The sequence below is a fragment of the Salvelinus namaycush genome, chromosome 22 (genome assembly GCF_016432855.1).
Source record: "Salvelinus namaycush isolate Seneca chromosome 22, SaNama_1.0, whole genome shotgun sequence".
Lineage (NCBI taxonomy): Eukaryota > Metazoa > Chordata > Actinopteri > Salmoniformes > Salmonidae > Salvelinus > Salvelinus namaycush.
The window spans coordinates 19,662,729-19,674,657 of NC_052328.1; the positions used below are offsets into that span (position 1 = coordinate 19,662,729).

General features: G+C 43.4%; 1 protein-coding gene across 1 annotated transcript; it reads right to left on the minus strand.

Annotated features, from left to right (window-relative positions):
* Positions 1 to 2,017: 2,017 nt before the first annotated feature.
* On the minus strand, positions 2,018 to 3,505 carry LOC120066964 (otoraplin-like). Its single transcript, XM_039018302.1, has 4 exons — positions 3,312 to 3,505; positions 2,926 to 3,065; positions 2,391 to 2,507; positions 2,018 to 2,220 (listed from the first exon to the last, which is right to left on the minus strand). Exons 1-4 carry the CDS (start codon positions 3,436 to 3,438, stop codon positions 2,197 to 2,199), a joined length of 408 nt encoding a protein of 135 aa, XP_038874230.1. The 5' UTR covers positions 3,439 to 3,505; the 3' UTR covers positions 2,018 to 2,196.
* Positions 3,506 to 11,929: the final 8,424 nt, after the last annotated feature.

Consider the following 11,929-nt stretch of genomic DNA (forward strand, 5'->3'; position numbering starts at 1 on the left):
CTCAAATATTAGATGCAAGTTTATCAAAAACACACCATTTTCCAGTTAGTATTAATTGGGACTTTATCAATCACTATTCAAAAGAGGATTTGGGCACCCACTCTTGCTCTGATGCAAATTATTAATTAATAGTCACCAAAGTTTCGGAAGCTGCCTTCCTCGGGGTGTCATTACCAACCCATAAGCAAATGCATTAACATTAGGAAATTAAAAACATGACATTTCAAATTCATATGTTTAGAATTCCAAAGCTGATCTGCATTCTCTCTCAAGGTGAGCATGTAGGCCTGAGTACCATTGCCATGGCAGCAGATGGGTCATTACCATACCTCAGTATCTCACCTTCACCACACATCTCCGATGACCTTACACTGCCTTTAACACCTTTACATACCCTTCACACTCATACACACAGTGAATGTTCACTCATACCGAATAACACAATCAGTGTGTTGATGCGTTTATGAGTGTAGGTGTGTCTCTGTGTGTGTGCGTGCGTGTATGGTGCGCGGACGCACACACATACAGTGCTTTTTCCACATTTTGTTACGTTTCAGCCTTATTCTAAAATTGATGAAATTGTTTTTCACCCTCATCAATCTACACACAATACCCAATAATGACAAAGCAAAAACAGGTTTTTAGAAAATGTTGCTAATTTATTATAATAAAAAACGGAAATATTACATGTATGTAAGTATTCAGACCCTTTACTCAGTAGTTTGTTGAAGCACCTTTGGCAGCGATTACAGCCTCCAGTCTTCTTGGGTATAACTCTACAAACTTCGGGTTCCACATTTTATTTATTTTATTAATTTTAGAATAAGGCTGTAACGTAACAAAATGTGGAAAAAGTCAAAGGGTCTGAATACTTTCTGAATGCACTGTAGGTGCATGCATGTGTGGGTGCATGCTTGCATGTGACAGAGAGCGAGAGACAAGACTATGCAACCACATTTCGAATTAGCCTCATTGTAAGGGTATACTGGGAAAATTGGTTTTCGTGTTTACCTTTCTCACTGTGTTAATAAAATATATGCAAATATGCAAATGTTTATGAAAGAGGCAAGGAAGAGGAAACAAATAATATTTACTGTATTTTAAAGTGACCTAATCATTTTTCCACTGTGACACTCAAATATTTTGTGTAAAACACAATATGCTTACTTTTTTCTGGGTTATAACAACCTTTGCTTGATTACGTAAATGCAGGTTTGACACTGCTACAAAGAGTTTCATTCAGGATAACAAATGAAATGAGGTAATACCATTAATACCACTACAGCAGGAGGAAGAGAATGTGCTCTTAAACATAATTAACTTCAATTTTCAGCCATTCAACATCCACAGACCAGGATGCATCCCCAGAGAAATTCCATCACCACAGATAAATACACAACTTGTCTGGTGTTCACGCTCCACACGACGCAAAAAAACCTCATCTTTCTATTTCCACTGCTTATCAGTAAAATATCTTCTTGACAAATATTCACATAATATTTCTTCTAGAGGTATTTACTACTCTATAACCTAATATCAAGTCGTTAGGTTGTTTCTAATAAATGTGTCATACCCAGCCAGATGATGAGGTTTTGCCTCATCAACTGCAAAATCAATGACACGCTTTCTCCTTCCTCTGTCTGTTTCCAAGCATATCAAATTGATATTATCTTCCACTAACATTTAATCAGAATGTTTTCAGTGGTGCTTTTCATAACACCTAATCCTATGAAACAAGGTAACTCCCATAACCCTGGCAGGCTTACTCCGCGATCCTGTTTACTGAGGATCTAAACACATCCAAAATATACAGGAGGCTTTCCAACACACAGCAGCAGTATCCTACCCTCACTGTGATATTGTTGTATGTTTGGGTACTTGGAAACATAGAATTTCCACTCAGCCAAACTCCAACAACTTTAATATAGCCTACAGTAAGCTTAGAACATTTGTTTTCGTCATATTATTGATAATTTGATCCCTGATTTGAGAAGATACAACATGTACCGTACAAACATTGGGATGAAAGGGGTTTTATTGAAACATTTTCAATATCAAAATAAAATAAAAGTCTTTGAAATAATAAAAACCTTGCCCCGCAGATCATAAGGATCTCTACTTCCGCATATTTCCTTTGTAATTCCCAGAAAAAAGCTAAACAGTTGATCAATAAAGAGACCTACATCATCCAGAGAATCAGAAACAGTAGAAGTCAACGTCCTGCAAGAGAGAACAAATGTAACAATGATCAAAACTACAACAATAAGTAATACTTCAGGATCTGTTGATTACCTGTGAGAATGTACCTACTGAGCGAGAATGAATGGAGACAAACAACATGTTGTTGGTAGCTATAGTGTTGAATGTGTGGAAGTTGAGGTAATACTCACGGCCGTAGGGATCTCCACAGTATCAGTATCCTTCTTAAACTTGGTAGTCTCCTTCACCAGGTTGCTGGGGAAGTAGCCGAGGATGCCCATCTGGTCCACATAACGCTCACTGTAAACCTGCCAGAGAGAGGAACATTGTGCTAGATAGATGTGCTCAGGTGTTTCACCATGACAGAAACATTCATATCTAGGGGGCAGGTTTAGGAAGAGCAGCATAGATGCATTTGTGTGATCGAGTCATATATCTGTGAGTTTCTGCCCAAATCTCACACATTCCACAACTCGAAATGATTAAACAATGTGACAGGCACAGCAAAATGCACCTCAAAAGGTATGAACCTCATACCTGGACGGAGCATAGAATCACCTGACTTGATTGGTACATTGATCATATGGAAAATGTCACTAGGGTCTTTACATTTCAACATGAATTGACAAAAACGGTTTGGATGGACCATTTTCTAAAAACATATTTTGAATAGTGATGAAAATGTTTCTGTAACTCTCGAAACAAACCAGTCATCACAGAACATACACTTCCAGACCAGAAGACTCCAGTGCCCTCCTCTGGTGTGAGTTTGGAGTACACATAGATCATCTGGTCCTTCTTGATGTTGATGAATCTGCAGTCAGGAGCGGTGAAGTCATCCAGAGCCACAGCCATAGAGAGAGCATCTGAGAGGGAACAACAACAAAAACAACATGAAAGCAAATGACCTACAGTATATGAAATAAGAAAACACATTGACTGTGCACTCTTTTGTCAAATCACATATAAAGCCAGTATTGACTGGATTGATTGATGGGTGCATGGTATTGTCACATCCCTCAAAAAATCCAGAATGTCTGAATAGAGAACAGAAATCCATACTCTCCAACAATGGTCTTCTGATCGGTAAGGTGCATAAAATCTGTACTCACATGAGCACTCCTCATCTGCACAGATTTTGCTGTTTGCCAGTTTGTCCATAAGAACAGCACTGGTGGTGGTCCAGTACAGAAATCCCAAAGAGAGGAGCAGGAGAGTGAAATGCAGTGGATGGTTCATCCTGAAGACTGTGAGAAAGTGAGTGTACTGTATGTGTGTGAGTGAGTGCGAAATAACTCACGACTGTAAACTTCCACACACTTCTTCTCCTATGTCTGGATGGGCAGAACCCTTTCATCACAGGCATTCTGACCAATCAGACTTGACCGGCTCCACATTCCACATTCCTAAAAGAAAAAAAGTGGGCTGCAAGTTTTATGGGAAAAACAAAAGCCCTGCAGTGAGCTCTTATCAAAAACAGACAAGGATATTTGTATGTTTTCTTGTTTGTTCTTTTTTGTTTGGCAACATGCAGCTGCCTCAACAGGTATATCCTTAGTGCTTTATAGAACATTTGAGATTTGAGTATGATTGAACCACATCCACTTGATTTCTCCAGAGTTACATAAGAAACAGATAATATCTGTGAATTCTCCTTCTCCGCATTCTGTTCCTTCTCTAAATCCGAGGGTGTTCAGTGGCTTCCGAGTGGTGCAGCGGTCTAAGGCACTGCACCTCAGTGCTAGAGGCATCACTACAGACCCTGGTTTGATTCCAGGCTGGGAGTCCCATAGGGTGGTGCACAATGGGCCCAGCATTGTTAGGGTTTGGCCAGTGTAGGCTGTCTTTATAAACAAGAATTTGTTCTTAACTGACTTGCCTGGTTAAATAAAAAATGTAATTCAGGACATTACTGCATTTAGGGAATATATTCTTTCTGCCCTTCATTTCCACTAGTTCCATTTAGGCTAACAGGTTTGTTGTTTTGCAGACTACACCTTGGTGATATTCCAGCAGGAGCTTACAAAAGATGGGCCCTGTCTTCAAGTTTTACCTACATGGTAGCTGGAAATGGTGTCAGTAAAACTGGATTGATCATGCGTTCTAAAAACTGGTCAATTCTTAAATAGCAGCATACGACTGGGGGAAATGAACTTGAACGCCCCTCCAACTAGTAATTACTAGTGGGAAACTTGTCTATCATCTCTGAACTCTGACGTCACATACTAAGGAAATTACCTGATAACAGCATTTTCTGCAGGAAAATGCAACAATAAAACATTATTTATAAAAGACAATCTATTAATGTGGATTTTTAACTATTAATTTGTTAATGAGCATAATAGCTGTACTTTTAGTTTATGGTTGACGCAGCACGTGAACACACATAACTTGTTTACAATATTGTTTTCAGAGCCTCTCACTTGTTTTGAGCAAAAGCACTAGATTCAATCTATATAGTCGAAGATCTGCGTTATAGTGCGATTGAAATGTAAAGGTAATTTCCATTTGAGCCAACCTATGCAGCCTTTACCGTGAATGCAGTTTTTGCGAAAGCAGGAACATCGCCTTAAAATTTTAATCACGCTATAGCGTGGATCTTCCGCGATACGGATTGAATCTAGGCCTAAATTTGATCTGCCGTTATGTCACAGATGTGACTTATTTGCATGTCAATAAAATATGCCTTGCTATTGGACAATTGTCTTGTCATGAGATTGGAGCAGTGTGTATTTAACAAATAGATGTTAAGTCTCCTATAGATGGGACTTTGAGTGGGTCTGGACCAGTTCCGACCAATGTTTCTGTGTACAGCGTACTCTGTGAACAGCCCAACATGAATTGGTTTAGACTCCCGAAAGCGCTGGTTGTCCCGATTCATTTGTGCTATTGCAAGCGCAGCTGTGAGGTTCACAGACACAGGAAATCATCTATTTGCATAGGGAGCAACGCGTCACATGTTCTGGCCTATCCAGACAAAGGAAAGGTTTTCTAAGACTGTGAACCTCATATCTGTGGTATGGGAGAGTCTAGCGGATTCAAAAATAGCAGTTTCATCTAGCTTCATCTAGCTGTAATATAACATTATTTTCTAGAACTGATTATTTTGCACAAAAGTCTTTGTCGTCAGTTATATGAAATGGTGCCAATATTGTACTGTCACTAAGAATGATCATATTTATTTTACAGTTATAAGAAAGGTGAAATCGTATAGTAAGTGGTATATAATTTGATTGTTACTATGTTTAGAAAGCATTTCAGTCATTGCAAGCCCTATTGCCCCAATGTGTTGAATAGGGAAAAAATCATATGATTTTTCATATTTTCATAATATGTTTACTTTGTACTTGAGCTTGTGTCCTCAAAAGTGAGTACACCTCAGCAATTTATAACTATTTTTATCAGAATGGTGAGTTCCAGAAATTTCTAAAACTATGCACCATTACCAGTTATTGTTTATGGCTATCTCATGAAAAACAATTACTTTTGGGCATGTCTATTTACGCAGAAAATCTACATTTTGCCCTAACGTTCAATTAAGTAACTATCCAGTGAAATTCTCACTTTTTAAAGTTCAAATTCTGTTAACTCCTTCCCAAATAATGTTGTTGACTCATCCTATACTCGTATTTGTGGCCAAAGTATAAATAGGAGAAAAACGTCTTCAAAAACCCTACCTCAAACTTGTATCTCAAACATATAATTTAAAAATGTTTGCTATTTCCTCATAGAGTATGATGTCATACTCCTGAGGAGGATGAGATGGCCAATCAGCGGTCTACTCGCATTATATTTCAATGACTGGTGTGTGCCCACACCTTTCTGTTGTTAGGGTGCACCCGTACCATTCCAACACAGAAAAGCTTCTTTTTTTTAAATAAGAAATTACCGTTTTTTTGGAAGGAAAAATATTTCACTCATATTGCAATTTATTATAGGTCATATTTCATAGATATCTGGAAACACTGGACTTGTCACGCCCTGATCTGTTTCACCTGTCCTTGTGCTTGTCTCCAACCTCCTCCAGGTGTCACCCATCTTCCCCATTATACCTGTGTTTTCTGTCTGTCTGTGCCAGTTCGTTTTGTTCATCAACCTTACCAGCGTTTTCCCCCCTGCTCCTGTTTTGCATATTGTTCCTGTTTGCCCCTCTTGACCTGTCGTTTGCCTGCCCCTGTTGCTGTAATAAACATTGTTACTTCAACACAGTCTGCATTTGGGTCTTACCTGAAACGTGATAGGACTGTTACTTTAAACCCATTTCATTTTGTGTTCAAGGTGGCTGCCGACAGGAGGTGATGCAGTCCAGAGGCATGGTGGATCCTTGGTTTCCAGAGCACGTTCGCTACTCTGTTTGGTGAGAGCATGGCTTATGGAGCTTGTAAGCTGAAATGTGAGAAAAAAATGGATGTGTGCCTCCTGGGCTGCACCACTTCCTGTGCCCCTTTTGGTTTGTTGGTTTTGTGTTAGTTTTAAGTGTAGCAGATGGGAATATGTGAAACTCACTCCTCAGCCTGAAGGATCACCACTTGCGCTATTAAATTCAGGAGCGTGACCTGTTAAAACCCTTCAGGACGGTGGTCACGTGTGTTTGCGAGGCAGAGGTTCGAGTCTCGATATGAGCTGGTTTGGAAGGGAGCAGTATGTCTAAGCAAGCAGCATGACGTTTTTTACAATGGTTCCACGACCCGGATTTGCAGGTGCAACTTGCACTCAGCATAACACTGGGGACTGCCATGTAAGAGGTTCTCCGCAGTCTGCAGCGTCTCGAACACCCCCGAGAGACGTTACAGCGGAGGATACTCTAGAGCCCGTCTACCTAGCGAGTCAGCGCAACAGCCCATTCAGCAACCTGCTCAGATCAGCGGTGTGCGTCTATCCCTCCTGGAGAAATACGACGGTATACCATCCAAATGACGTGGCTTCCTCCTTCAGTGCTCCCTCTATTTTTCACACCAGTTGGGAGCCCCCATCACCGAGAGGTCTAAGGTTGCCACAGTTATTTCTCTGCTGACCGGGCAGCATTGGAATGGGCTATGGCTCTCTGGGAGAGAGGCGAGGAGGAGATAGATTCTTATGAAGGGTTCATGGCTCTGTTTAAATGCATTTTTGCTCATCTCGCAGAGGGCAGAGAGGGAGGTGAGTGTCTGCTTCAGCTACAGCAGGGGAATCGGACGGCTGCTGAGTATGCGCTCACCTTCCGGACAGTAGCATCTTCCAGTGGATGGAATGAGCCAGCGATTCACACGCTATTTAGAAGAGGTCTGGGCGAGGAGGTCCAGACGGAACTGGCCTGTCGTGACAATAACCTCACCCTGGACTCACTCATTGCGATGGACATCCATCTGGATTCCCTTCTTCCGGGAGCATCGGCATTCTCATCGCTTCTCTCCCTCCGACGAGCACTCGGGATCAGAGCCTGAACCCATGGAGATAGGGGTCACATGCATTTCCGCGGCAGAACGACGCAGACGGATACAGCTGGGGCTATGTCTGTACTGTGGGCAAGGAGAGCACAAGGTCCAGTAGTGTCCAGTACTTCAGAATCTGGGATCCACTAGAGCAGAGGTACGGTCACGTGATATTCCATCCCCTGGACCAGGAGTGAGTATTCCAGATTCAGCTCTTCCTGCTAGACTCTTCATGGTGTCCATCACTCTGGCTGATTGTCCCTGATGTACAGTGTCTACAGCTTTAGTGGATTTCGGCGCCGCAGGGAACTTTATGGATCAGACCCTTGCCTCCTCCCTCAACATTAGCATCTACCTGCTCTCCTCTTCTTTTCCGGTTCAAAGTCTCGACTGTCAACCATTAGGATCTGGAACCATCACACACATCACTCAACCACTTACCCTCACGGAGTCCAATCACCAGGAGAACATCCCCTTCATCACCAGTGCACCAGTTCACAAAACCATCCTCGGCCTCACTTGATGAGAATCAGACTGGTCACCTGAATGCCGGAGGAACTGCTTCCCTGTCCCCTGTGGTTCCACGTCAGTTGAGAGTCCTGTGGTTGACCTTCAGCCCAACATCCCAGAGGAATACCAGGACCTAAGTGAGGTATTCTCCAAGACCCGCGCTACCTGTCTCCCTCCTCATTGCCCCTGGGACTGTGCCATCGACCTGTTTTCCGGTGCTACACCTTATCGCAGATGCATCTACCCTCTGTCTGTGGCTGAGACCCAGGCCACGGAGAATTACATTCAAGAGGCCCTCCAACAGGGTTTCATCCGCACATCCACGTCTCTGCGTCGACTGGTTTCTTCTTCATGGCCAAGAAGGAGGGAGGATGCCCTTATATTAATTATCGGGGACTCAATGACATCACCACAAAGTATCCCGTTGGTGCTACCGAGCAGCTCAAGTTCTTCATCAAACTTGACCTGAGGAGTGCTTACAATCTCATCCGCATCCGGGAGGGGGATGAGTGGAAGACGGCGTTCAGCACGATCTCGAGCCACTTCGAGTACTCGGTTATGTCCTTTGGCTTAGCCAATGCTCCGTCAGTGTTTCAGGAATTAATCAAAAAGGTGTTATGGAGGGCCTCCCGGGTGGCGCAGTGGTCTAGAGCACTGCATCGCAGTGCTAGCTGCGCCACCAGAGTCTCTGGGTTCGCGCCCAGGCTCTGTCGCAGCCGGCCGCGACCGGGAGGTCCGTGGGGCGACGCACAATTGGCATAGCGTCGTCCGGGTTAGGGAGGGTTTGGCCGGTAGGGATATCCTTGTCTCATCGCGCTCCAGCAACTCCTGTGGCGGGCCGGGCGCAGTGCGCACTAACCGAGGGGGGCGGGTGCACAGTGTTTCCTCCGACACATTGGTGCGGCTGGCTTCCGGGTTGGAGGCGCGCTGTGTTAAGAAGCAGTGCGGCTTGGTTGGGTTGTGCTTCGGAGGACGCATGGCTTTCGACCTTCGTCTCTCCCGAGCCCGAACGGGAGTTGTAGCGATGAGACAAGATAGAAATTACTAGCGATTGGATACCACGAAAATTGGGGAGAAAGGGGGATAAAATGTAAAAAAATTAAATAAAATAAAAAGGTGTTATGGGACATGCTCGGACATCAGGTGATGTCGATTACATCCTGATCTTCTCGACCAACCTGGAAGATCACATCACCCACGTTCGAGCAGTCCTGGAACCAATGGCCAATCACCTGTTTGTCAAGACGGAGAAGTGCCAATTCCATCAGGGGGTTGTATCCTTCTTGGGTTACCAAATCAGCCCGCAGGGAATGAAGATGCAGGACAAGAAAATAGATGCGATGAGGTCATGGCCAGTCCCAACCACCATCAAGGGGTTACAAGGGTATGACAATTAGAGGTCGACCGATTAATCGGAATGGCCGATTAATTAGGGCCGATTTCAAGTTTTCATAACAATCGGAAATCGGTATTTTTGGACACCGATTTGGCCGTTTTTTTTTTTACACCTTTATTTATCCTTTATTTAACTAGGTAAGTCAGTTAAGAACAGATTCTTATTTTCAATGACGGCCTAGGAACGGTGGGTTAAATGCCTTGTTCATGGGCAGAATGCCAGATTTTTACCTTTTCAGCTCGGGGATTCAATCTTGCAACCTTACAGTTAACTAGTCCAACGCTCTAACCACCTGATTACATTGCACTCCACGAGGAGACTGCCTGTTATGCGAATGCAGTAAGAAGCCAAGGTAAGTTGCTAGCTAGCATTAAACTTATCTTATAAAAAACAATCAATCAATCATAATCACTAGTTAACTACACATGGTTGATGATATTACTAGTTTATCTAGCGTGTCCTGCGTTGCATATAATCGATGCGGTGCGTATTCGCAAAAAAGCACTGTCGTTGCACCAATGTGTACCTAACCATAAACACCAATGCCTTTCTTAAAATATATGCACATATTGCACTTTTACTTTCTTCTCCAACACTTTGTTTTTGCATTATTTAAACCAAATTGAACATGTTTCACTATTTTTTCGAGGCTAAATTGATTATATTGATGTATTATATTAAGTTAAAATAAGTGTTCATTCAGTATTGTTGTAATTGTCATTATTACAAATAAATTATTATTGTATTTTTTTTTTTTTAATCGGTATCGGCTTTTTTTTGGTCCTCCAATAATCAGTATCGGCGTTGAAAAATCATAATCGGCCGACCTCTAATGACAACTTCTACCTCCTCTTCATCAGGATCTTCAGTGCCGTCGCCGCCCCACTCACCTCTCTCCTCAAGGGTGGGCCTCGTAGGTTGGTGTGGTCTCCAGCAGCTGACGAGGCCTTTCGTATCCTCAAGGGTCATTTCACCTCCGCCCCTTTCTAAAACACCCAGATCCCACGCTACCTTTTGTGGTTGAGATAGGCGCATCTGAGGTGGGCGTTGGGGCAGTTTTGTCACAAAGACAGGGTAACCCATTGAAATTGCATCCTTGTGCTTTTTTTCTCCAAGAAACTGTCCTCCGCAGAGAGGAATTATGACGTCGGCGATTGGGAGCTCCTGGTGGTGAAGTTGGCATTAGAGGAGTGGAGACACTGGCTAAAGGGCGCCAAGGAACCATTCGTCATCCTCACTGACCATCGGAAGCTAAAGTACATACGGACAGCAAGGAGACTGAATCCGCGCCAAGCCAGGTGGGCACTTCTCTTCACCAAATTCAACTTCATGCTGACCTATCACCCAGGTTTTAAGAACATCAAGGCCGTTGCCCTTCCCCGTATTTATGATTCGGGAGAGGTTCCTTTCCAGAGAGAACCCATAATCCCATCCTCCCGAGTCATAGGTCCAGTGGTTTGGGACGTAGATGTGGACATCCGCCAGGCTCTAGAGAGGGAGCTCGCACCCAGGAATTGTTCTCACGAGTGCATCTACGTTCCCACAGGAATAAGGGATCGGCTGCTGACATGGGCACACACAGCTGTCGTTACTGGACATCCAGGTATTTCTCGCACCATCCACTCCATCGCTGAGAAGTACAGGTGGCCCACCTTGGTGCAGGATGTCACTCGGTATGTCAACTCCTGTTCCATATGTGCTCAAACCAAGTCCCCCCAGAATGCTCCAGCAGGTAAGCTCCTGCCGCTTCCCGTGCCTCAGCAACCTTGGTCACATCTATCCATTGACTTTGTAACCGATCTTCCTCCCCTCTGATGGTTTCACCACCATTCTGGTGGTAGTGGATAGATTTTCCAAGTCATGTCGCTTAATCTCTCTTCCTGGTCTCATCATTTGCTCTCCAGGTCGCTGAGGCAGTCTTCCAGCAGGTCATCCGGCATTATGGCCTTCCGGAGGACATCGTCTCTGACCGTAGCCCCCAATTCACATTACGAGTATGGAGGGCCTTCATGGAGAAGCTCGGGGTCACGGTCAGCCTCACTTCCGGATATCGGCCTCAGTCCATCGGGCAGGTGGAGAGGATGAACCAGGAGCTGGGGAGTACTGATATTGTATCATATAATAGCACTAATAGCTTTCCAAGAAAATCGAATCTGAGACATAATTGGTGCAATAAATGTTGACTAATTATTTATGGAAATAAATGACCTAAAAATTGGGTTTTGTAAATCCTGGTGGATTGTAGTATGACATTGAAATATCAACAAAAAAAAATGTAGTCAGTCATAATAGAACTTCCAAAACAGCATTCAGTTGAACAGAATAAAATGTGCAGCACAATAAGCAGTGCTATAAGCTAACACATAAAATATTACAATTAGAAGCACACACAAAAAGGCTAACGGTTATCATT